General features: G+C 39.7%; 1 protein-coding gene across 2 annotated transcripts; it reads left to right on the top strand.

The window, feature by feature from the left end:
• Positions 1–1,667: 1,667 nt before the first annotated feature.
• On the top strand, positions 1,668–27,383 carry LOC131237216 (probable prolyl 4-hydroxylase 3). 2 transcript variants are annotated; one of them, XM_058234896.1, is made up of 8 exons: positions 1,668–2,077; positions 2,169–2,253; positions 18,180–18,280; positions 18,370–18,467; positions 19,837–19,966; positions 20,097–20,284; positions 21,266–21,356; positions 26,957–27,383. In XM_058234896.1, exons 1-7 carry the CDS (start codon positions 1,860–1,862, stop codon positions 21,337–21,339), a joined length of 894 nt encoding a protein of 297 aa, XP_058090879.1. In that variant the 5' UTR covers positions 1,668–1,859; the 3' UTR covers positions 21,340–21,356; positions 26,957–27,383. The 2 variants fall into 2 exon arrangements, with proteins under 2 accessions (XP_058090879.1, XP_058090880.1); XM_058234897.1 differs by having other exon boundaries at positions 1,669–2,077; positions 18,183–18,280.
• Positions 27,384–27,837: the final 454 nt, after the last annotated feature.

Raw genomic sequence — 27,837 nt, 5'->3', positions numbered from 1 at the left:
GTTTTTTAGGGCAACATGAGAGCTTTAAGGGAAGTACATGATGGATAGAATAGATGTACCATACACGTTATGGTGGGCCCGCGTATCATGAGTGTATATTAACCATTGTATTCTAATATGTATAATGCCATTTTAGCTATCAATACTTTTACCTCTAATATGAAACAACTTATTATAGCTAATCTATTTACAGCCTGTAAAGTCTTTTCACACAAATACATGCATCCAAATAACCTCTGTAATTAGATTAATTGTAATCCCTTTACAACTTAAGGACTTTACGGGTTGTTTAGATGCCTATAAAGTCCTTAAGTATGAATTCGTTTATAGGTATTCAGATTATAGGAGTTGTTTGGATGCATGTATTTGTGTGTAAAGACTTTACATGATATAAATAGATTAATTGCAATAAGTTTTGTTTCATATTAAAGGTAAAGTCTTTACAACTAAAATGACATTATACATGTTATAATACAATGGTTAATATACACTCATGATATGTGGGGCCCACACTAATGTGTATGGTACATCTAGTCTATCCATCATGTACTTTCTTGTAAAGTCCGTAAGTGGGAATCTACTTATAGGTAATCAAATTATAAGGGCTGTTTGGATGGGTATATCTACCTATTATTGAATTGTAGGCTGCAATCTGAAGTTGTAAGATGAAACACGAGAAAAGTCATGTGGCAAATTATAGGTAAAGGGATTTCAGGCAACAACTGTTATTTTTGAAAAAAATTCAACAACATGAAAAATTGCGGATCATCTTCCAATAGTTATAAGGACCCACAACGAAAGAAAAAGATGATGAAGAAGAAAAAGAAGATAAACCTCTCCATATCTCTTTATTACTGTTGCTAGGGTTGAAACTTCTTATAGGTTGGGATGTTGTCAAACCTTAATGCTGTGTTTAAAATGGCGGGCCCACTTATGTGAGCCATCAATTGATTTGTTTACCATAAAATTCAACCACAAATTTTATAGAGTTAGGACTATCCCAGTGATCTATCATACATAAAAACCTTTTAAATAATTTAATTATTTTTAAATATTTATCACTCTAAGATCTGTTGTGAGCGAATGCCTAAATTCAGGCCCTGAACATATTTCAATCTGTTCCGTATTATCAGATTAAAGCTTAAAGCTCAACAAAACTTTATATCTTTACATACGTAATCATATTACATGTAATTAGATTACAACCAAACGACCCCTTAGGCAGCCCAATCCACTATTAATTAGCTCCATTGTACGCTGGGATGCAAGCCTCACACTATCTGACAAATATTAACCATTCGTTTAATGATTTTTTGGACAGTCAAGATCGGTTGCCCAAAACTATATCAAATCGATAATTTAACCATCTATTTCTTATTACCAATCATGGATTAATTACGATTCCAAAGAAGCAATTTTGTGAGACAATTCGAACCGTCCCATCCATCACTTGAAAAGGATGGCTATAGAAAATTAGGTTAAATGATGGATAGATTAGATCATCCAACCAGTGTGAGTTTTTGCATCTTGTAATAAAAATGTTTTCTACACTTAATGGACGGTACAGATCGGTCGATTGAATTGTCCAAGTTAACTGATGAAACTAGTAGCACTATAACTAACCCTGCTTCCGGAGCACTGGAGCAGTTCTCTCACACAATTCCTTTCTTGTTTCCAGTCACAAAACAAGAAAAGCAGCGGCAGCTCCTCAGGTCCGTCGTTGAGAAAACGTGCGTTTCCTTGCCTTTTAAAACCCAAACCTCTCTCTCTATCTCTAAAAACCGATCTCATTCGTCTTCTCCGATCGATCTATCGCTAGGATTTTCTTCCATTTCTGTAGAGCTTCTGCTGCTTCTTCCATGGCGAAAGGAAGGCATTCTCGACTCCTGCCAGGCAGGCGATCTTCGACTTCAACCCTCGTTCTCCTCATGCTCCTGATGCTCTCCCTCGTTCTCCTCATGCTCCTCACCCTTGGGATCCTCTCTCTCCCCGTTCACACCCGTAGCAATTCTCCTGATGCCGTCGATCTCAATGCTGTCATGCAGATCAGTACCACCACGACCACCCCCACCGAAAGGTATCCGTTGATCTGGTTTCGCGTTGAATTTCGCCTGTTTGGGGATCTCCCCCTTTTTTGAGGAAATATATCTTTTTTCTTTCTTCTTCAGAGCAAACGGATTGGGAGAAAGAGGCGAGCAATGGACGGAAGTTCTTTCGTGGGAACCGAGGGCATTCGTCTATCATAATTTCCTCGTGCGTGCTCCCGCATTCCTCACTTTCCGTTTCGGATTTTTTGTTTTTTGTTTTTTTAATTTTATTTTATTTTGTGAAATGTATTTTATTCTTTGTAGATCTTGTGTTTTTGAGCTTCTAATTCATTAGATCGAGTACTATAGTTTTAGGAATTCTATCATTTGAATTAATTCCTCTGGCACTGATCGAATGTGGAATTCTGAATTCTAGAAAGATCTGAGATCTTGACTTCTGTTGCGTTCATGTCGATTCTTTAAAAAACCAGAATGGAGAAGAAGAAACTGGTTTCTGTTTCTGGGTTGTCAGGATGGTTTGGATATCATGTGGAGGAGATCATAAGAAATGCAATACGATGCAGAAGAAGATTGAAAGTAGGAGTGGCAATACGATGGGTTTTGTTTGGGTCTTTAGTTCTGTAACTTGGGCCCTGCCTGACTTTCAGGCTGACTAATAATCGGCTGGTCTGGGTGAGAGTTCTGACTACGTTTTTTTACTGGGGCCTTGGCCGAGCCAGTTTTCAGGTTGGGTTGATCAAGAAATTTGATCAAAGAGTCTCATGGCTTTAGGAGCAGTGGTGCAGAATGGGTCTGAATTTGATGCCTGATTAGGGAATCTGATGTTACCAGTCTGGCCTATTGTGATCAATGGAAGTAGATGGCAGGGATATGCAGTCATTTGTGATAATTGTGAGTTCTCTACAGAATGCATGTAAAACTATGAGAATCGTCAAGTGCTTACTGAAGAATGCTTGCATGGAAATCCATAGATCTAACGGTAGTGACTTCCAAGCTTAGGTTATCAAATTTGTTGGAGTTTGTTCAGAATCTGAACTTCTCCTGGCAGTGGAATTTTGAGATGTTTCTTCAGTCACATTTATTAATAGAAACAAATTGTAAGATTGTTTAAAAATTCAGTATCTATGCCCAAAAAAATTCGAGTGGCTGTAGTCTTGTTGGGAAGTTGCTAGTGAAGGCATTGGGAAGTTTCAGAAACAGGTGAGAAAACTGTGAAACTTTTAAGGGAGTTTTCAAGAAGTCACTGGAAGTTGGTTGGGAAGTTTCCAGAAGTTTGTTGCTAGGAATTGTCTACAAGTTTCCGCTAGAAAACCTTAGAAGTCACTAAAAGCTGGACTGGAAGTGCTTGGAAATGTTCCCGGAAAAGCTGAAAATTTGACTGCAAGTTGGCGGAACCTGGCGAAAAAAATTCGGTAAAAGTTGGTACCGGCAGGGAAGTTACTGGGAGTTGGGAGCTGAGTTGGCCAAGAAGCCTCCTAACTTGGATAGTTGTAGGGATCTTTCACTGCTGGCTGTCAAATTTTGTATAGCTCTCTCTTAGCCTATTACAGGATTGATTCTCGTTATAGGGTGATTCAACCAGGTGTGGTTTGCAGTGTTCTTGAAAAGGCGCACTAGAATGTTGATTGGATTTCCTTGGTTACTTGTTGAGGAGCGCAACTCATTGGTTGTAATCAACCTGTGTAATAGACTATATTAGATAGTGCTTGATTATAATAAACCTATGTAGTAGTCTATTACATTGCTCTTGTGGGAGTGTTGTGCTCTCATTGCTGGTCTACAGCCTGGATAAGGAGGGTCGCATCAGGTTGGCAACCAGTATCAAACTAATGCCATAACTTCCAACATAGGCAACCCCAATTGGTTGGGATAAGGTTTAGTAGATGTTGATGATGATGATGACCTGTTGGGGAGTGTGTTTTTTTACTGAGCTGAAGCAGTTGGATGTTCATGTCCTTTAGTTGGATTTCAGTGCTTTTGAAAGGCTTTCCAAAGGTTTCTCCAAGCCTCCAAGATAGCTTGGTCTTTGGCAAGGAGACCCTCTCTATACTTTCTTTGAGGCGCTTGGCAGAATGTTAGAGAAAACTAAATGCAAGAGCTGATTTAGGGATTCATGGTGAGAAGGATGGATCTCTAAATTATTCATCGTCAATTTGCAACGACACAATTGCTTTGTCAAGTGGTTAGAGAAGCAGGTGTTAAACCTAAAATGATGTTTGGATATTTTTTTTCAAAGGTAATTTGCGGACCACACCACATTTTTGGGTGTTATTGTTGGGAAAAATCATCTTGTGAAAATAATGCAGGTGTTAAACCTAAAATGATGTTTGGATTTTTTTGGAAGGTAATTTGTGGATTGTGCCACATTTTTGGATGTTACTTTGGAAAAAATCATTTTATTAAAGTAATGTAGTAGAGGATGATGAGGATGTTAAACAATTGGTGGGCCTTCTATCATATTGCATCCAATAGGATGATGGCGATAATGATAGGCATCTCGAATTAATTGGGATAAGGCTTAGTAGATGTTGATGACCTGTTGAGCAGCGTGGATTTAGAGTGAGCTAACACGGTTGGATGTTCATGTCCATTAGCTGGATTTCCGTGCTTTTGAAAGGCTCTCCAAAAGTTTCTCCAAGCCTCCTTGGTCTTTGGCAAGGAGACCCTCTCTGTTCCTTCTTTGAGGCTGTTAGTAGAATGGCATAAAAAGCTAAATGCAAGAGCTGATTTAGGGATTCATGGTGAGAAGGATGGATCTCTAAATTATGCACCGTCAATTTGCAGATGACACAATTACTTTGTGATGTGGTTAGAGAAGCAGAGGTGTTAAACTTTGGATGTTTTTTTCAAAGGTAATTTGCGGACCACCCTTACATGTTTGGATGTTAATGTATGGAAAAATCATTTTGTGAAAATAATGCAAGTGTTAAACCTAAAATAATGTTTGGATTTTTTTGGAAGGTAATTTGTGGATTGCACCACATTTTTGGATTTTACTCTGGAAAAAATCATTTTATGAAAGTAATGCAGCAGAGGATGATGAGGATGTTAAAAAATTGGTGGGCCTTTTATCATATTGCATCCAATATGATGATGAAGGTGATAATGAATGGTGCAATCCACTCAACAATAGAGGACAAAAATCAACACTTTGAAACACTAAAAAAGGACCCACTTGTATAAACTGAAAAACTGAATGGTACTGTACCTTGTTCAGGCCTCCTCACCATCATAATATCACTATCACCACATTTATTATCATCATCACAACCATTACCATCATCATCATGTAGAAATATAGGATGATGACAATGATATATATATATATATAGAGAGAGAGAGAGAGAGAGAGAGAGAGAGAGAGAGAGAGTTATTCTTTCGCACAAGAATTGCACTCTTCTTCATTTAAACAAAAAAACATTTATAATAAAATGCAAGCTAACATGAGATAGTGGCACGATTGGGGGTAAAAATGGAACAAACTCATTTCCATCCATCACTCAGATATGCGCTAAAAAAATTCCTTCATCCAAAGGGGTTTAGAAGACGGTGCTCACAACATGGAGGATGAGTTTATACTCTCTGATCTCTTAAGATAGGTCAGTTTCCTCTAGAACTTGAGCAATCATTTTTGCTATATATATATATATATACACATATATATTTCTAATTTTTTGTAAAATTTTTAGTACAAGGGCTAGAATCTCCGAGAAAGAGAAGTCTAATAATTTTATGTTCTTTCATACCTTCCTTAATTGTAGAATCATGTTGGAAAAAGCAGTTGTCTTTTCCATTAACTGATGAAAAACTTATCTTGATTTCTTTGTAAGTTTTTGAATATAAAAAATCTCCAAATCTCCACTGACTCACGCACTCCTCAAAAAACTCCTGAAAAAAAAGACAAGAAAAAAGGGTTTATTCCAATGAGGGCTTTTTATATGTTTTAAAAGCAAAAGGTAAAAACCGAAGCAAACAAAAAACGGAATAAATTCCATTTTCTTAATGTTTTTGGGGTTCGCCCACACAAATCGTGCAGTTTGATATGATTGTTCGATCTATGTATGAATTTTATGGATTTAGGGCATGCAACACAATATATGTGTATACGATACAATTTGAATTGTAAAATTTACGATTTTTTTGATAACATTTAGTAGGATAGATTCTAGGCATATGGCAAGTGGCCTAATATGTATGGTTGATTTTAAGGTAAGAGGGTAAATTATGGTGTTAAGAGGGTCAATTAAGGTGAATTGAGGGTTTCTTGGAAGTTTTTACAAAGGTTTTTCCTTGGACGGGTAAAATCTTTCAAAATTGTTAAAATTTGCAAACCAAGGGACAAATTTGGGTAGTTATGTAAAAAGGAAGATTGGGGTCTAATTGCATTGTTTTGGGTCTATTTTGGTCAAAGTTGTCAAATAAATGGGTTTTAAGTTTTACATTTTTCGACAAGACATTCATTTTCCAATTTCTTTCTTGCATGAAATTGTCTGATTTCCAGATTGTGCTCTTGGTATTTTGATCACATATCTCAGCACTCGGGCATTTTTTCCCTGGGTGCTTTGTTGGAAAGTTAACACTGATTTTGGTTAGGAATCAAAGTTCAAAGTAATTTAGGAGATATGGAAGTTAAAAGACATCTTATTCCAAAAATCTCTATTCCAACTATCTCCGTGCACTTTCTGGCAAGGTGTACCAAAACGTTTTGGCCAAAATGGCTGATTCATACCGGTAACCACCAAGGCCCTTACGTGTTTGAAGCGGGGTGGGGGAGAAAAATAGGGACTGTAAAGGCCGTTATGGCCTGCTTATTGGCTGTTGCCAGCTATAACGACCGTTATGGCCCCGTGACGATGAAACAAGCAGAAAAAAAAGTAAAAATATATGTGCTTACAAAAAGAAGAAAAAATACTTTTCTTCTTCTTCATCAGTGAGTTCTTGATCCCCCCTCTTGGTCTCTCTCTCTCTCTCTCTCTCTCTCTCTCTCTCTCTCTCCCTCTTTAAATGATAAACGACATGGCTGTTTCACAACCACGTTTCGATTATTTAATAGTCCAATGGCATATGACGCTATGTGCACTCGCACCCATGGGGCTCATCTTGATGTATGTGTTGTATGTCCACGTCGTCCATCAAATTTTCGAACTCATTTTAGGGCATGGTCCCTAAAATGAAGCATATCCAAATTTCAAGTGGATCACATAGTAGGGATTGAATTTTCACCGTTAAAAACTTCTTGGGGGCCACAAAATTTTGGATCAAGCTGCTATTTGTGTTTTCCCTTTCTTCCAGGTCTGTGTGACCTTATCAATAGGTTGGATGGCAAATAAACATTACGTTTGACCCTAGGAACTTTTAATGTTGGGCGTTCAATGACCACCTTTTCCTGTGATTCTTCTTCATTTTTCGGATCGTGCCATACAATGAGTTGGCAAAATAGATGGACGGCATGGATATACAACACATACATTGAGGTAGGCTCCATGGTCAGGGCCTCGCCCACAGACGCAGATTGCCTATTGACACTACTAGTAGCTAACTACTATTGGATGATGCTCTGTGGGCCCCACCATGATGTATGCGTTTCATCCTTGGTGTCCATCCATTTTACTAGATCATTTTATGGCATGAGCTGAAAAATGAGGTAGATCCAAACTCAAGTGGACCACACCACAGGAAACAATGGTGATTGAACGCCCACCATTAAAAACTTCTTTGGAGCCACAAAAGTTTTGGATCAAGCTGATATTTGTGTTCCCCCTTCATCCAGGTTTGTGTGTAATCAACAGGTTGGATGGCAAGTAAACATTACAATGGACCCTTAGGAAGTTTTTAATGGTGGACATTCAATCACTACTATTTTCCTTATCTTGTGGTCCACCTGAGATTTGAATCTGCCTCATTTTTGGGCTCATGCCATAAAATGAACTGGCAAAATGGATGGACGACGTGCATAAAACATATACATCATGGTGGGGTCCACAGAGCACCGTCCAATAGCATTTGGGCCATGCGCTAAATTTTTTGGGCCCATGACATTACAAATTGACAGCATGGATATACAACACATACATCATGGTGGGGCCCACTTTTAGAGCCTCACCTACTAGCGATTCACCTGAGATTTGGATCTGCCGCTTTTTTGGACCATGCCCTAAAATGAGTTGGCAAAACGGATGGACGACATGGATATTCAACACATACATTGCGGTAGGCCCCATGTAAAAGGCCCTAAAAAATTGTACATGAAGCATATATTAACTCAAAATTAACCAATTAAATTATAGGACTATTGTTTCTAATTCACAGCTCCAGAAATTCTGAGACTATAGTACGACATCTCACTTCAGTCATGCGTCTCCACAAATTTTCCGTGGAAATGTGATTTTGTATAACTTAGTAGTCAGTGATTGATTTTTAATTGTAACTGTTAAATCTGTTTCAATGAGTGTTTTATTTATTTTTCCCTGCTAGAATGGTATGCTTCATTGTTCTGGCTGTTTTGGTGTTTCACTTTAGGAAATCTGCAGTTAAAAATCCCCCCTTGAAACGGGGAGAGCAGGAAGACTATCACATATTTTAACCTCCCATTGGATTGGGTATTTTTTCACTAATAAAATGGTCAAAATTTGAAAAATAATAAAGTTGTGTGATGTTTTGGCCAAAAAATGGATTGAAACAGGCAAAATTTATGGGCAAACAACACATAGGGTGTTCACTTTTGTTTTGGTATCTGGAACAAGACATGCCCTAGCCTATGGGAGATGAGCAAAAGATTTAGGGGAGAATTTGAAAGAAGGGATGAGTTTCATGATGGGAAAAGGAGACTAAGGTTTCAGAGGATGAGTGGCTTGAAGAGAATATGTTGGAGCCAAAGTACTGTAGCCTATTCAAAGTGGTTCCAAGTAAGGATGCGATAGTCAAAGATTATATTGAAATTTGTGGGGGTCAAATATTTTGGCAATTCAGTTTCAGGAGGAATTTGAAAGATGAAGTTGAAGCATATCATCAGCTGCTTTATGAGGTACCTGTGTTTTTTTCCTTGGGCATTCGTAAGATACCAGTGTAAATGAAGCGCCTTGGGTAACTTTTTAGCTAAGTCTTCCAAGCAATCACTTCTAATGATGGGCCCCAATCTCTTGTTTCAGTTTGGGAATGAGTAGCTGTTGAGATGTGGAGCCACATTTGGACAGGGCCGCTCGACTGGTCGAGTGGACCATTCGCGGGTTTGCTCGACTCAAGGTCCAGTGAGCTGCAATTTTTGGTGTTCGAGGTGCTCGACCAGTCGAGGCCCTTGCTCGACCAATCGAGGAGCCTGCTCGACTAGTCGAGGTTACGCAGATTCGTTTGCGGATTTGATGCGGATTGTGTAAATTTGAGGCGGTTTTCGCAAGGTGCGGAAGGGAGTTGCCTAAACTATAAATAGAGGTTCCTAGGGCTATTCTAGGGCATGAGAAAAGGTTTTCTAAACTAGGCTAAGGGATATCTCTATGCATGGGAGCATCAAGAGGTTGTATATTGCTTGTAATCTTCGTTTTTCTTCATAGTGGAAGTTCGCACCCGCGGTTTTTTACCCTTGTTGGGGTTTTTCCACGTATATTTTGTCTTGTAGTTTGTTGGTATGCTTTGATTCTACTTCTAGATTATATATATATATATTTTTTTTCTGTTTATCGTTTGTGGGTGAAACCGGAGATTGGATCTCGGTTCACTGCGTTGTTGGCGTGCTGCGCAACAACTGGTATCAGAGCTATTGGTTTAGTTCAAGTGGGAGCGATGACGGAAGAAGGGAAGACTAGAATTGAGAAGTTTGATGGTTCAAACTTTGCCTTCTGGAAGATGCAGATGGAGGATTATCTGTATTAGAAGGACCTCTATATTCCTCTATAAGGAAAAGAGAAGAAATCAGAGAAGATGACAGATAATGAATGGTTTTTATTGGATCGGAAGGCTTTAGGAACGATTCGACTCTCTTTGTCTAAGAGCGTCGCCTTCAATATATCCAAGGTGAAAACTACAAAAGAATTAATGCATGCCCTAGCTACGATGTATGAGAAACCTTCAGCGTCCAATAAGGTTCATCTCATGAAGCAGTTATTCAACATGAAGATGTCAGATGATGGGAGCATGGTTGAACATCTAAACGAGTTCAATACAGTCATGAGCTAGTTGGAATCCGTTGGCATTGTTTTTGAAGACGAGGTCATGGCGTTATTGATCTTGTCCAGTTTACCAGACAGTTGGGATGGTTTGGTGATTGCCGTGAGCAATTTTTCAGGGTCGACAAAACTGAAATTCGATGATGTGGCCGGTCTAATTTTCAGTGAAGAATCTAGAAGAAAGACATCGGGAGTTTCAGGGGATTCAAGGAATGCTCTAAACGTTGAAGAAAGAGGAAGATCGCTGAACAAAGGAGGCAATAAACACGGACGTTCTAAGTTGAGGAAGAAGTCCAAGGGATTGAAAGACAGACGGGTGTTGTCATTGCAGGAAGAAGGGGCACATGAAACGTGATTGCATGGCGCTTAAGAAACAAGAAGGAAGCTTTTAAGGCGGAAAGGATTCAGTGAATCTATTTGAGGAGAGTGACACAGAGGCGTTGATCTTGTCTCTTGATGCGAAGAATGAGTCTTGGGTCATATACTCGGGTGCTTCGTTTCATGTCACTTCGTGTAAGGAAATTCTGCGTGATTATGTGCCAGGTGACTTCGGGAGTCTACCTGGGTGATGATGAGCCGTGCAATATTATTAGAAATGGAGACATTCATATAAATCAGAAAGACGGAACGACTTTGAAATTGAAGGATGTCAGATATGTACCGAGTTTGAAACGGAACTTGATCTCGGTGGGGCAGTTAACCGATACTGGATATGTGACGACGACCTTCACTAGTGATTCCTGGAAGATCACAAAAGGTACCTTGGTGATATCTCGAGGCAAGAAGGAAGGTACTTTGTACGTAACTTCAGGATCGTATAGTTCACTCACAGTTGCATCAACTGGAGTGAATGGGCAGTTATGGCATCAGAAGTTAGGACCTATGAGTGAGAAATGGATGAAAGTGCTATTGTCATAAGGGAAGCTACCAGGGCTGAAGTCTATTGACTTGGAATTCTGTGAGGACTGCATGTATGACAAGCAGAAGAGGGTAAGTTTCAAGAAAACAGGACGCGCTTAAAAGACACATCTGTTGGAGCTTGTACACTGATGTGTGGAGACCGGCACAGGTATCATCTCTTGGTGGCTCACGTTATTTTGTTTCTTTTATTGATGATACTAGTAGAAAACTGTGGGTTTATTTCTTAAAGCATAAATCTGATGTATTTGATGTATTTAAGAAGTGGAAAGTAATGGTAGAAAACGAGATAGGTAAAATAGTAAAATGTCTCAGATCAGATAGTGGGGGAGAATACTGTGATAAGAGGTTCGAGGAGTATTGTGCAACAAATGGAATCAAACATCAGAAAACGATTCCAGGAATACTACAACAGAATGGTGTGGCTGAGCTCATTAACAGGACTATCCTTGAGCGCGCCAGGAGCATGAGGTTACATGCAGGGTTACCTAAGATGTTTTGAGTAGATACTGTGAATACTGCCGCATATCTCATCAATAGAAGTCCCTCAGCACTATTGGATGGTGGGCTACCAGAAGAAACGTGGACTGGGAAAGAAGTGAACATTTCATATCTCAAATTGTTCGGTTGCATTTCATATGTTCACATTGATGCAGAGCACAGAAATAAGTTGGACGCAAAGTCCAAGAGGTGCACGTTTATAGGCTACGGGCAGCATGATTTTGGCTACAGTTTTTGGGATACAGAAAACAGGAAAATCATCAGAAGCAAAAACGTAGTCTCAATGAAAATGTGATGCGCAAAGACAATGTGCAGCAAAATAAGGCCGATGAGAAAGAATTTGTAAAGTTGGAAGAGTTATCGGACATGGGTGTTACATTGCCACAGGATGATCATGCACAGGAGCATAATGAGGCAGAGACGCAAACACCGGTTGTGAGGAGGTCTACTCGGGAGAGGAGACTCACGGTCCGATACTCACCATCTTTACATTATCTACTGCTGACAGATAATGGTGAACCAGAGTGTTTTGAAGAGGCATTACGGTCAGATACACGGGTTAAGTGGGACCAGGCCATGGATGATGAGATGGACTCTCTTGAGTCTAATCGTACGTGGGAGCTAGTCATTCTACCTAAGGGTAAGAAAGCTCTTCATAACAAGTGAGTTTACAGACTGAAGGAGGAGCACGATGGTTCGAAATGGTACAAGGACAGATTGGTTGTGAAAGGATTCCAACAAAAGGCAGGTATCGACTTGACTGAAATATTTTCACCAGTGGTGAAAATGTCTACGATTCGTATAGTCTTGAGTATAGTGGTTACAGAGGACTTACATGTAGAGCAGTTACATGTTAAGACAACCTTTCTTCATGGGGGCCTTGAAGAAGAGATATATATGCATCAGCCGACAGGATACGTGGCACCAGGAAATGAGAATGAGGTGTGTAGAATGAAGAAGAGTCTATATAGTTTGAAGTAGGCCCCGAGGCAGTGGTAGAAGAAGTTTGACAGTTTCATGTCGGGAAACGGTTTTAGGAGATGTCATGCAGACCACTGTTGCTATTTGAGGAAGTTTGATCATTGTACATCATCCTTCTTCTGTACCTTAATGATATGCTTGTTGCCAGATCAAGAATGAAGGACATCTTAGATCTCAAAAAACAACTGTCTAGAGAATTTGCTATGAAAGATTTAGGAGCTGCAAAACAAATCCTAAGCATGAGAATAAAGTGTGACAGGTAAAACAAGAAACTAGTTTTGTCACAGGCATAGTACATAGCCAAGGTACTTGATCGATTCAGTATGGGAGGTGCTAAGCCGATTAGCACTCCATTAGCCAACTACTTCAAGCTTTTTAAGGAGCAAGGAGCAAAGACGTAGGAGGAACGAGACTACATGACTAAAGTCTCATACGCATCAGCTATTGGGAGTCTTATGTATGCTATGGTGAGTACGAGACCAGATATTACTTAAGCAGTGGGAGTTGTTAGCAGGTTCATGAACAACCCCGGGAAGGAACATTGGGAAGCTGTGAAGTGGATCCGTAGATACCTGGTAAGTACTGCGGATGTAAGGTTGTGTTATGGAGGATCGGAAATCAAGCTACAAGGCTACGTAGATTTAGATTTGGCATGAGATATCGACAGCAAAAGAAACACTACAGGTTATGTCTTTACTCTGGGTAGTGCTGCAGTCAGTTGGGTCTCTCAGTTACAGAAGATAGTATCTATCAGTACAACGGAAGCAGAATATGTTGCAGCTAAGAAGCGTACAAGGAGATGGTGTGGATGCAAGGTTTCATGGAAGAATTGGGAAAGAAGCAAGCAGCTTGCAAGCTGTACAGTGACAGTTAGAGTGCAATACACTTGGCTAAGAATTCAGCCTTTCATTCAAGGACCAAGCATATTGACATCAGATATCACTTCATACGTTCGTTACTGGAAGATGGATCGATTGCTCTGGAGAAGATCCATACAAGTGAGAATCCTGCGGATATGCCGACCAAGGCGGTCACACGGGAGAAGTTGAAGCTCTGTTCAACTTTGATTGGTCTTCAGGCTTGAAGACGGGGAGGTGGTGCACTCCGGATGTAGAAGACGAAGGATTATGGCGATGTGTCTCCAAGTGGGAGATTGTTGAGATGTGGAGCCACATCTAGACAGGGCCACTCGACCAGTCGAGGGTTCACTCGACTCAAAGTCCAGCGAGCTGCAATTTTTAGTGTCCGAGGTGCGTGACCAGTCGAGGCCCTTGCTCGACTGGTCGAGGGTCTACTCGACCAGTTGAGGTTACGCAGATTCGTTTGCGGATTTGATGCAGACTGTGTAAATTTGAGATGATTTTCGCAAGGTGCGGAAGAGAGTTGCCTAAACTATAAATAGGGTTTCCTAGGGCTATTCTAGGGTATGAGAAAGGGTTTTCTAAACTAGGCTAAGGGTTATCTCCTTGCATGGGAGCATCAAGAGGTTAGTATATTGCTTGTAATCTTCGTTTTTCTTCATAGTGGAAGTTTGCACCCGTGGTTTTTTACCCTTGTTGGGGTTTTTCCACGTATATCCTGTCTTGTGGTTTGTTGGTATACTTTGATTCTACTTCTAGATTATATTTCTTTCTGTTTATCGTTTGTGGGTGAGACCGGAGATTGGATCTCGGTTCACTGCGTTGTTGGCGTGTTACACAACAGTAGCCACTCGTGCACTCCCTGAATTGCCACTTTTAGGTGCGTGGCAACAAGAGAAATTTCTTGCCCTTGATAAGCTGAAGTTGAGGGGGCTTTAATTCCCAACTAGGCGTGTGATGCATGGTGAGGAGGGGGTTTCCTTCTCACTAGGGATGCAACTCATGCAGGTCGGGTCAGTTTGAGGATCAACCTAAGCCCAACTTGACCTCGAGAGGGGTCTACCTAAGGTTCGACAAACCTGAGACCTAATGCGAGCTACCAACCTGAGGTATTGAGTAATCAATCTAACACAACTCAGGTTGGGGCAAAGCTGCCCTTAATCTTTGCCTAAAAAATATTTACTAAGGCAAAGTTTTGGCTTTCAACCTCTCTGAAACTTAATTGGGTGGAAAATTTTGCCCTTGGCTACTCATGTTATACAAGGAAAGATGTAGGGTTGGGTGTTTCCTGAGGCCTCAATCCAAGCCCAATCCACCCTATGGTCGGGTGGAGTATTTCTAGCCCTAGCCAACTTGTCCTGATTAGTTCAAGGTTGAGCCTAACCCAAGTTGCATCCCTGCTCACCCTTTGGGGGTTTCCTTTGCCATTAAACAACCATCCTTGAAGATGGTCCAGTTTATCTTAAATTGGGAAGTTTGGAAGGAAAGAAAAAATTGAGTCTTCAACAATGTGGTGATGGTAGAGTTACGACTAAGAAGGATCATTGATGAAGCATCCGATAGGTCACAGCTCTTAGAAGAAGAAAAAGGTAAAAATAAGAGAAAAGTGAAAGGATAGACCACTTCGAGGGGACGGGCCTCCTAGAGCATTTGACTAAGAAAACATAATATTGTTTTCTCTTGATCAAAGCATACGACTACTGCATTGCAAACAATTCCCGATCCTAACGAATCGAGTAGCAAACCATGATCCGTTATTTAAGGAAAGCTCCTAATCCTACTAATATTCTACCCTTAATTGAAGGAAAGTGACTAAGTAAAACATTAACCGAAGAAACTCATAGCCAAAGACAACTTTTTCTATCCCACATTACACACCATGCAATCTTGTTGACATATCATCCATTCCTCCTAAGAAAATTAACCTTGTCATCAAGGTTGGAATTTGGGGAACATGGATTGAAATCTCCGTATCATATCGGCCGATATGGGCATATCATATCCATTATTGGCTCGATATGATACGCGATACGGGCTTTCTCGACCCCAATTAAAAGAGGGGCTGTATCGGCCGAAGGTCCACATTAAAAAAATTTCCCCAATTTTCTGTGTTTTTTTAATTATTTATATTTAAACCATAGAGGAAGCTTAGAAAATCATTTTAGACTAGATCTAGCCTCTTTTGGAGATCAAACAAAACATTTGACTGCAGGTCAACGAATCAAACCGGAATGGACCATCATGGCAAACATCATAAAAAAGGGTAAACCATCAAAATTTTTTTTTTTTCCTTCCTCTTTTCGTTGTATTTCAATGTAATGGACCCTAATTACCAAATCATGTTGATTTATGTTCCATTAGGGCCCATGTGGTTGACTTCAAACGAGTGAAGTTCGAAAAACATCGTTCTTATCAAAGAAAAAAGGGAGATTCTTGAATATCTCATTGTGTCCCTTTTTTGACATTTTTTTTTTCTTAATTCTTTGGCTTAAATAAATGGACCGATGGGTCATGTCCCTACAACTTGAAGATTTGATCCATTAAAGTTTTGGTTGTCGATTTGGCTGTGAATGGATGGGATAGTGGCAGGAAATGGGCGTATTTTGATAGTCTGTGGCTGGAAATGGGTCTATTCTGATAGTCTGTCCACCACCACAAGGATGGTGCTCTTTCTAAAGCAATTAGGGAATCCATCTATGAAGTTCACTGCTATATCCGAACATATTTGCTTAGGGATGGGGCAATGGTTGGAGAGATCTGAGGCAAGCCGCCGTTTCATTATAAGTTTTTTTTTTTGGCATTCATCACAATCATTAATAAACCGTTTAATATCCTTCTGCATTCTCCTCTAGTAAAAAACACGTGAAACCTGCTTATTAGTCTCCAGATAATGAAAATATCCTGCCATGGGTGATGCATCCAGTTCCTTCAGATAACCAATACACCGAAAGCCCTAGACCGATGGAATGCATTAAACTTGGCCCTTAAAACTAGGGATTGTAACACACCACCAAACTACACAGCCAACATCTGTGGTGGCACACCGTATGGCCTATGTGTAGGTAGCCCTTTCCACCTTGTAGCAGCTCTTCAGTCTTGCCTTCCAGGTAGCCCTTTAAACTTTTGGCGGTTCTCACTCTGGTCCAGGTTGCCCTCCATGTGACTTGAATAGAAGACGTGGTGTTAGCTTTGATACTAGATGATAGGTTGCAGATCTTACAAGAAGAAAAATGTAAAAGTAACATAAGGAATATCCTTCCAAAAAAAAAAAGAGGCAAGATAAAAGGATATTCCACTTTGAGGGGAATGGGTCTCATGGAACGGATAACACAAGAAATGTAGTATCGTTTTCTCTCAATCAAAGCATACAGTTATTACATAGCAGACAATTCAAGATCTTGTTATTGAGGAAACACTCCAAATTCTATTGATGTTCCACCCTTAATTAAAGGTTAAGTGTCTAAGTAAAACAACAAAAGACAACTCATAGCCAAAGACAACTCGTAGCAGACTTCTATCCCATTTCACACACCATGCGATCTTTTATCCATATCAGCATCATTTCTCTGTGTCACTTATCTCACTCGTAGAGGCTTCAGAATTGAAGCTAAGAAACATTTGGAGTGCAAAGAATGAATCTCTGAAGTCCGGTGGCATGGTCTATTGGTCCCCTCCCCCCAGGCAGGTGTTTGGAAGTACAATTTTATGGAGTTGCAGGTGGAAATCCTAATTCCTCGGGAATTGGAGGTTTCCTTAGGATTTAGGAATGACAATGGTGGCATTCACATGTTTTCCCAGACCCTGCCACCCCAAATGATGCATTGAAGACTTCATCCTTCTATTTGAGAGAAGCCTGCTGTATCTTTTGCAACAAGTTCTCATGAGAAGTTGAGGGGGCTTATGTTGATATCATTAAATGGGTGGTGGGAAAGGAAGGTGCCATGCCATGGGAGTTATCTTTTGTTTCAAGGAAATTTGGTCCCTCGAGGCTAAACATTTTGTTTATGCACTCTTTTAGAGGCCAATTTCTGGTTTGGCTAAGGAGGGAGCAAGGGGGCAAACTCTTTGTATTGGGAACTTGATTCCCTTGTATAAAATTTTGCTTTCTCTTTCTAATAATTAAGTTCTGTCACCATTAAAAAAAAATCAGCTGAAACAAAATAAAATTGGCACTTGTTCTCTTAATTACTTCTATTCTAATTTGAAGGCAAATAGGCTGTTGTAAAGCCTTTTTATTTTATTTTATTTTTTACATGTTGTGAGAAAATAAAGCCTTCTTCCTGCAAGGATTATTCAAAAACCAAAGTTTTTTTAGTTGAATTATTTTTGTCAGATAATTTTTCTTTCAATTAACTATTAGAAAGGCTTGCATTAGCATTTAGGGTCTCACGCAAACTAGTTTGGGAGCCATATGGATGAAAATGCATGGCAAAACAGTGTATATACAGTTTGAATTTATCTTCAATCATTAGCTCAAGGCCCGAATATTCATAAGTAAAATGTGATGGATAGCCGTATTTACATGATTTTGCTTTTGAGTGTAATTGGTGTGTTCAAGCTTCTTAATGTGTAGACTGTTTATACGTGTGTCATCTTCATCTAAAATTGTTTCATATACGTTTATTGAGGTGTTGGTTGTTTATATGTGTGATGGGATTGGATGAAATTGAGTAGCGTTGGTTTAAAGAACAAATACTAATCTAGTTTTTTAGCAGTCCAAAGAGGAATGTGAGTATCTAATCGAACTTGCCAAGCCTCACATGGCGAAGTCAACAGTTGTTGATAGCACAACTGGTCGGAGTAAAGACAGCAGGTTTGTCTTCTTTGCTTATCCAATTTTGCAGTTCAAGTAACAAATTGCATCTCATTGAAGGTATGTTGACGTCAACTTCCATGCTTCAGGGTGCGCACAAGCTCAGGCATGTTTCTAAGGAGAGGACAAGATAAAATCATCAGGACTATTGAGAAAAGGATAGCAGATTTCACTTTCATACCTGTAGGTATGCGATTGGGAGAGTACACATTCTTTGCCTTCATCTTGTTGGTGCCTAGTGTGCTCGTTGCGCGTGGAGATTAGCATGCACTTCGCCCACCATCCGACAATCATGGGTGGAAATCATACCATGCATTTCAAAATGGACTTTTGGAAATTCAAATTTTGAAATGCACGGTATGATTTCCACCCATGATTGTCGGATGGTGGGCGAGGTGCATGCTAATCTCCATGCGCGCCGAGCACCTTGGGCATTTCATAACGGACCTTTGGAAATTCAAATTTTGAAATGCATATAGATTCTCTTCATTTTTAAATGGTGAGAGGTATTGTGTGCACCGACTCTTCATGCTCCAGGGGCGCATTGAAGTCATGCACTTATTATTTTGAATGGCAATCTCATGTGGTAATATCAGAGTGATTGTCTTTGTATTGTTCTTAGAATTCTCTATGGCTACATTTTGTCCCACTTTCCATTGGATTAACCTTTATCTTTCCATTGAGAGGGAATAACCATGGAAGTCCTAAACATATTTTAGCTTAGAGAATTGGTATTGAAGCCCAAACAGAGCCTAGATGAGAATGAGTTGCATAAGTGCTCTTCGAATCCTGTCTCTGAACTTGTTCCTCCATCTTATTCGTCCTTCAAACTTAGAAAGGAGTTTCCCAGTTGTATTACACAGTAGGTGTCTCTCAGTAAATATGATATACAAAAATCTTCCCAGTTGTATTACACAGTAGGTGTCTCTCAGTAAATATGATATACAAAAATCTCTTATGCCACTTAGTCTGGGTAATATATGGTTGCCTTAAGCTTTCATGAAGTAGATTTCTTTGATGGTTATGTTCCTTATCATGACCTCTGCTACCTCCTACGATTAGGGTAGATCTTTTGCCTATGTTTTACTCAACTTAATGATAATAATTACATTTGCTTTCAAGATATTACGTAGGAAGTATTTTCTAATCTAGGTAAAGCTTCTTGTTTTAGGTGTATGGCTTTTCCCAAGGTTTTAACAGGTGTCTGATAGAAAACTTAATTATTATCCTTTTTTTTTTTCCCTTTTTGACAGATTATTTTTTATTTTATTTCCCTGAATGATTAAAACAGCATGGAAGTAATTATTTGATAGTTTCCATATTATAACTGATTCTGATGTCTTCTGGAAAAGGAAACACTATTTGTTTTGCGACTGATGTTGGTTCATCCAGATGCTATATTGATTGGCAATATTTTGGATTTTGTTTTCACTTAGCCCTTTTGGCTTCTTCAAAGTTCTTGACATGTACTTGTTTGTTGCCTAATAGCTTCATTAACTTCATTATTCTTGTCCATGTTACGTAATTTGCTTTTATCTATGTCTCAATATATATAGAGCATGGGGAGGGGCTTCAAATTCTCCACTATGAAGTTGGACAGAAATATGAACCTCACTATGACTACTTCCTCGATGAATTTAACACTAAGAATGGGGGTCAGCGCATAGCTACCGTTCTTATGTATCTGTGAGAACCATACTTACTCCACACATTTTCTAGATGCACTTTCTATTGTGATTCAGATTTACATAAGATGGCTTTCTGACTCTTTCCTCTTTGATTCTTGCTTTCTTTCTTTGGTTTGTGAATGATACAGTTCAGATGTTGAAGACGGCGGTGAGACTGTGTTTCCCTCAGCCAAAGCAAATTTCAGCTCTGTTCGTTGGTGGAATGAATTATCTGAATGCGGAAAGAAGGGCCTCTCTGTTAAACCAAGGATGGGGGATGCATTGCTTTTCTGGAGTATGAGGCCCGATGCCTCTCTAGATCCAACAAGTTTGCATGGTCAGTTGTTTGTTTTCCGTTTCTCTTGTAGATCCGGTTCTTTTTATGTAGCCCACAAACTTCATTTGTTACTCATAGACACATCTGATGTAACCGTGAGAACAAAATACTTGAATGTTGGTCGTACTGCATATAGTTATTGCCTTTCATAATGTGAGAATTTTTCTAGTGTTGAGTTCATTTCTCACTCACATTGTTAGTATTCATTCCCTCTCCCCGCTTGGTTGTCTGACCATTCCTCTAGGTCCACCACTGTGGATGGGCCACTCCAGTCATCTGTGATCCTTATTGTCCACTAAAAGGTGTTGAAATGTAGACTATTTGTGATGACTTTTGTATGGACAGTGAAGATCTCTGACCTGTGGATTTTTTTGTGACATGGCCCCTCCATAGTTGGACCTACTGGGTGAATGATCAAGCTGACCATTCGGAGAGATACAATAGACAGACATCAATGAGAGAGCAACAAGGGTGGGCCATGCTTGCTTTTGGGGCTCTCATGTGTCATACTTCTGTTGCACTACTACTTTGACCTGACACGTGCCTAAAAAAGAAAAGAAAAGAGAAAAAAAAGCATGGACAATGCTAGCAAACCTCATACCTTCTGGCTGAAAGCCACCATTCTTCTTGAACACAGTAGGCACGTGTGGGCCATTCTTCTGGCTGAAAGCTACCATTCTTCTTGATGAAACTGACCATTTGGAGAGACACAATAGACGGACATCAATGAGAGAGCAACAAGGGTGGGCCATGCTTGCTTTTGAGGCTCTCACGTGTCATACTTGTGTTGCACTACTGCTTTGACCTGACATGTGCCTAAAAAAGAAAAGAAAAGAGAAAAAAAAAGAAGCATGGGCAATACTAGCAAACCTCATCCCTTCTGGCTGAAAGCTACCATTCTTCTTGAGCACAGTAGGCTTGTGTTGGTCATTTAGTCTTAACTAGTTCAGAAATTATGTTCTCATGCTTTGCTTCTTCCAGGTGGTTGCCCCGTAATAAGTGGGAATAAGTGGTCATCAACAAAGTGGATGCATGTCGGCGAGTACAAGGTTTAATCTAATATACTTTTAAGGTATTTTCTCCACCCACTGTTATATTATAGAGACAATCTGAAGGAGTCATTTTTTATCAGTAGTTACCATAGTTGTTTAGCCCCCAATTCATTCTCATAAAATTGGCCTTGTTCTGCTGAGAAAGCTCTTATGTTGAAGTTTTAAAGGCCTGTTTGGATGATGTCCTCGAATGAAAGGAAATAATTTCTACCCATCCAGTCTCTGTCTAGAAACTCCCTCAAAATGTTTAAAATGAATTAGTGAGGCAAGGAAATCAACTGTATCACACATGCAAGTGCCGGTGATCCAAATCATCCATTAGGTGGATTAATGATGGTAAGGGGGCCATGCCCAGGCCATATTCCAAGAGCCAGGCCTAGGCCCATAACTTGCATGCAGGTCCAATTTCCCAGGGACCATAAGATATCCAAGTCATTAAAGGAGTTGGCTTGAGAAAGGTGAAATGCATGAGAACTTATACAGGAGGTTTTCCAACAAAAGAGTGACATTGGAAATGTAACTGTGAGAACATGATACTTGAATGTTAGTCGTACTTCATATAGTTATTGCATTTCATAAGGTGAGAATTTTGCTACTGTTGAGTTCATTTCTCACTCCCATTGTTACTCATTCCCTCTCCCCTCTTGGTTGTCCAACCATTCATCTAGGTCCACCACTGGGGATGGGTCACTCCAGTCATCAATGATCCTCATTGTTTGCTAAAAGGTGTTGAAAGGTAGACTATTTCTGATGACTTTTGTATAGACAGTGAAGATCTCTGAGCTGTGGATTTTTTGCCACATGGCCCCTCCACTAAAAGGTGAAATGCATGAGAACTTATACAGGAGGTTTTCCAACGAAAGAGTGGCAATGGAAATAAAAGATAGTTGCATTGGAAGATGAATTGATTACACTGGAACTAAGAGTAGATTTCAAGTACTCTACAAGATAGCTGTGGTTGAGAATAGGAGTTGGCATCCTATTAATCATATAGACGAGAGTGAGAACTGCCTCATCCTAATATGTTTTAGGGACCAGCATTCCTATCATGATGGAGTGTGAGACCTCTAACGGGTGACAATTTTTTTGTTCAGCAACACGATTGTGGTATGTATGGAGGAGATGTTTGGAACTCTACACCATGCTAAAAAAACTAATTCTGTGAGTCATGATGTAAATATTCTTTGGTATTTTCTGATTGAAAAACTTACATTCTAGTACCAAACTGAGTTAGGACCATCCTGCAAAACTTCTTGACATAAAAGGAGTCTCATCACTATTGTTCATCAAATAAGCCCATGTAAAATGAGAGGGATCATCAACAGGTCCCCACACATGAGAATGAATCAAATCAAATGATTTCGTACTTTTATTAATACTTGAAGAAAGCAAAGTTCTACAATATTTTGACAATCGACGAACTTCACATCGAAAATTAAAACCAATGTAGGAAGTTATCATTTTCTACCTCTGATACCATTATGAGATTTGTGGTAGGAAACATGACAAAGAGGAAATGAGGAGAGACTCCATGGGTTCGGTGCTACAATTGAGCCCATCCTGGTCCTTCTCTTGCTGAATTTTTTATTTTTTTTTTCCAAATGAAAGGAGGAAATGCTGTTCCCTTCTCCATTCATAAGCTCTTTGTTGTAAAGAAAATATATGGCATGGTCCACCTTGAGGCCTGTCACCTCTTGTTCTGGCTTGATCATCTACATTGCTTATTAACTGGGCCAGGCTTGGGAGTACCTTGGCGTGACCCATTGACATCCCAGTTTTACCAACCCAGGCTTTTATGGACGTCTCTGGTTCCAACCTGTCTGATTGTTTTCCGGTCCTGGATTGAAAACATTGGTTTTAGACTCATAAATTCCAACTAATTGGTTCCAACTATTCTTTGTTATTATCATGCTTGCTGGTTTTTTACATATAGAATAGTCATGCACTTCCATGTTGTATATAGTGTCTATTGCCTAATTTGTTTAAATGGTTATTTTAGCATATTTAATTAGGATGGATTTTAGTTAATTTCATATTTCCTAAATATTTTTATTTTAAAGTTTTTCGATCTTTATGTGTACACTTTCATATCAACTGGATTGGTATTTTAAGTTAAGGGAAATTAAATGTACTCTTCTTGGATCCAGATATGTACCAGATAATTTCCCTAGGTTATTGCCTTTTTTCCCCCTTGTCGCTGGAAAACATTGATGGTGCATCAGCAGTGGCTGACCACAAGTTAATATGATAGAATTGAAAGTGTGGACTGTTTCTTTACCTAGCTGAAGTGTTGAGCAAAGCGACAATTTTCCTCAGCAGGAACAATGAAGCATCCTTTTATTTTCTTACATTTGATATGCTCATCATGATGTTTTCATTGGTTTTAGTAGGAGATACTTCCCAATCAACAATGTGGTAGAATTGCACAGTAAGATCCAGGAACAATCCTTGATGCTCAGATTTCAAATCCCTTGGGGTATCTTGTTAGGATGTGACTATCACCTGGATATTTGTCTCCAATATGGTTCATCTACACCTAAATATTCTATATTAAAAAGAAAAATTTGTAAGTGAAACATACAAAAAATTAATAAAACAGGGACTGCTAATATCTCTTCTTCATGGGATGTTAAATATTGGATGTCTCCAATATGGTTCATCCCTTCGGCTTTTGTTGCACATGACCCAATCATATCAATCTAGTCATCATTTGATTTCTTAGTGGAACTATCCCTGGCTGTTTTAGATGATACCAGATTCTTGTTCTATCCTTTTTAGCCTTCCCACACATCCATCTTAATGTTCACATCTCTATAACACTTCCTCTGCTGCCTTCAATAGAGCAATAGCCAAAAAGTAGTCGTGTTATAAAACTTTCCCTTTCAGTTTTCCTAGCCATGGAACGATCACACAATAAAGGGCATCTTCACTTCTATCTATACCATTTCATCAGCCAAGTAGAAAAATAGCTTTGATCATTCATCTCCCTGGGCATGAAGACAGATTAATTTTCTAATATGCTCATTTCTCACCAACCTCTCCTACAGCTTCATTATGCAACTCATAAGTTTGATACCATGTTAGTTTGTGCAATTTTGTGTATTTCCTTGTTCTTGTAAATAGGTATTATGATGCTTGTCTTCTTCTCCTCAGGCATTTCTGTCTATAAATTTGTTCAAAAGATTAGTTAAGCAAACAAATTCAATTTCACCTATAATCTTTCACACCTTTATTTGTATATCATTTGTCCCAACTGTCTTTTCTTTGTTCTCATCTTTGTTAGGGTACTTTTGCTCCCCTTTACCCAATTTATACAACAATATGGATGTCCCCCATCCCTCTGGGACCGAAGCTCCTTATTCCATCCTTAAACAACCTTCGAAACTAAGATCTCCATATTGCCCTAATTTCGTTGGCTTTCGCCGGACTCATCAGTAACTCTTTAACACATCGAATGTCAGTTTTGTTCTCCCTCCCTAATGCACAAGATATCGTACAAATCAAGGTACTCCTTGGCATCCTTGCACCATTTTCTGCTTCCTTTCAAGTTAGGTCATGGTTTTTTTTTTTTTTTTTTTTTTTTTTTTTTTTAAAAAAAAAAATCTTTTGTAGGTTTTCTCATCATTGATATTTTGCTAGTCGCCATTGAAGGATCTTTTCTTGTTTATAGACATATATCATTCCCAGATCACCATGTTTCTTTATGTATCCATGTACCTTGAGATTTGAGGGTCAAGTGAGTGGATTTGGATCTGAACCTGCACCTGACACCTATACCCATATCTTTGTAATGAAGGGAAGGATCATAGCCCCTTGAACTATGTCTAGAGCAGCTGTGGGAGTGAGATTGTGTGGCAGAAACTTTTGGTGGAAGAAATTGGATTTTGCAGAGGACCCCTATCATTTGCTATTTTATGGGGCATTCAGAAGGAGAGAAGTTTTTGCTAAGATGGAATAAGCCTTCCTTTGAAGCTCAAGTTCAATGGCAGTTCAAGTGAGATGCAGTGGGCATGGTGGATCAGGATTTCTTTTCCAGGCCTTCCGCTTTTGTTTGGCCCTCATATTGCACAAGGCAATTCGCTTAACATGATTAAGTGTGCCAAGACAAAGTGTTTGGGTCCTTGGGGTTTTAGTCGATTGTTGCTGAGGTGTCTAATATTTCAGAGGTTATGGGTGTTTCTTGTCATAGTTCAAAGATGACTACTGAGGTCACTTACTCTTTAGCGATGAGGTGTTTCGAAGGTGGTGTATCTTTTGGACATACCTTGAGTAGGGAGCAACTTGGGTGGGTTTTGACCTGACATCAAGAGGACCCAACCTGCAACCTGAACCGACCTGAATTTCAACCCAAGGTGCCAAACTCAAACCCAACCTGAATTCCTATATGCTTCACCCAACCTGACCGGACTTGACTTTAACCAAATGCATGTGACTATTCCCAACCCAACCTAACCCAACCCAAATTTGCTCAACCCGAACCAAATCCGATTTAAAATCAGGTTGGAATATACCAAATCCGATTTAAAATCAGGTTGGCATATTCCAACCTGAACTCAAAACTTATGGGCGTTTCTTGTCGTAGTTCAAAGATGACTACTGAGGTCACTTACTCTTTAGCAATGAAGTGTTTCGAAGGTGGTCTATCTTTTAGACATACCTTGAGTAGGGGGCAACTCAGGTTGGTTTTGACCTGACCTCAAGGAGACCCAACCTACAACCTGAACCGACATGAATTTCAACCCGAGGTGTTAAACCTGAACCCAACCTGAATTCCTTTATGCTTCACCCAACTTGACCTGACCCAAATACATGTGAACATTCCTAACCCAACCTAACCTGACCCAAATTTGCTCAACCCGAACCAAACCCGATTAAAATCAGGTTGGCATATTCCAGCCTGGACCCGAAACTTACGGGTGTTTCTTGTTGTAGTTCAAAGATGACTACTGAGGTCACTTACTCTTTAGTGATGAGGTGTTTCGAAGGTGGTCTATCTTTTGGACATACTTTGAGTAGGGGGCAACTCGGATGGGTTTTGACCTGACCTCAAGAGGACCTAACCCGCAACCTGAACTGACCTGAATTTCAACCTGAGGTGCCAAACCTGAACCCAACCTGAATTCCTTTATTCTTCACCCAACCTGACTGGACTTGACTTGACCCAAATACACGTGACTATTCCCAACCCAACCTAACCTGACCCAAATTTGCTCAACCCAAACGAAACCTGATTTAAAATCAGGTTGGCGTATTCCAACCCGAACCTAACATGAGGACTTTGGCAACTGGAACCAATTGGACCCGAACTAGGGTTGACCCAAACCCAAGTTGCAACCCTACTGTCAAGGAACTTGCGGAATTTCAGATTTTGGCTCAGTAAGAATTTTTATGTGATATAGTGAAAATAGGTGAAAATATGATCTCGCAGGATATAAGCTGCACTGGAAATGAGGGAAGGGAAGAAATTTGGAAAAAATGAATTCCTGGCTTCATTCTCTCTTCCCAACAGATTTATTATGAAATTCAAGGTTTATATCTAGCTTGAACATTATTATTATTATTATTATTATTATTTTTTTCTAAACTTTCTTGATTCATTGCAAATTTACATTTCCTGCAGGCTTTCCAGATTGCAAGGAAGAATCTGCTTGTGTCGATATCTGGTAGCGTGTATAACCATTGGTGTTATAGAATATCAGCCAGAGCTTCCCCGCCTCAGATGGGAGCCCTAATGCATCATGTATTCTTTACAACTCAGGTGCTTCCATATGCCTACAATTTTTGACCAATGATATCCGCTAACTAGAATCACTGTTGAGACTCTGTTGAAAGAATAAAGACGGGTTTTTGTTGCCACAAGTAAATATATATGTGGGAAATATTTGTTGGAAGATGGATTGTCGGCACCACAAAAATACGGCTGAGATGTAGGTGTAAAACACAGATGATGGGTAGTGAGAAAACATTGCATAAGTTCCATTGAGAGTTTCTTCTGTTTACCTCTTTATATGCTAGATTTGACATACTGATATTGATTTTTATTACTTGACTGTGTGATCGAGTACAATGCTGCTTGCTGCTGCGATATTGTCTGCTTGATGAGAACTCTTAATTCTCAAATAGATGACTGTAACGTTAGGCCAGATGTAGATAAGGTTAGTGTATGCTAGAAACCTCGAGTCCGTTGGAGGGATGAAGATTTCTGCAGCATGATGGCAGAGTAGAGTTCACACAGTTGACAATGGAAATATTGTATTACAATATGTGGAGAGTGCCGATTGATTTTTACACTGAAATGCACATGCTGGTTCTATCAACACCTTGTTTGGGGATTGAGCCTAGGGGTGTACACGAGTCGAACTGAGTCGAGCTTGGCACAGCTCGACTCTGCTTGGCCACTAGCTGACCCCAGCTCGAACTTGGCTCAGTCCTCGAGCCTGACTGGCCAGCTCAGCTTGGTTCGGTCAGCAGCTCGGGCCAGTTCAAGCCGAGTTCGAGCCT

The sequence above is a fragment of the Magnolia sinica genome, chromosome 2 (genome assembly GCF_029962835.1).
Source record: "Magnolia sinica isolate HGM2019 chromosome 2, MsV1, whole genome shotgun sequence".
In the NCBI taxonomy this organism is placed as follows: domain Eukaryota; kingdom Viridiplantae; phylum Streptophyta; class Magnoliopsida; order Magnoliales; family Magnoliaceae; genus Magnolia; species Magnolia sinica.
Note: the sequence above shows the minus strand (reverse complement) of the source record. Positions and strands in the feature narration are given on the sequence as shown.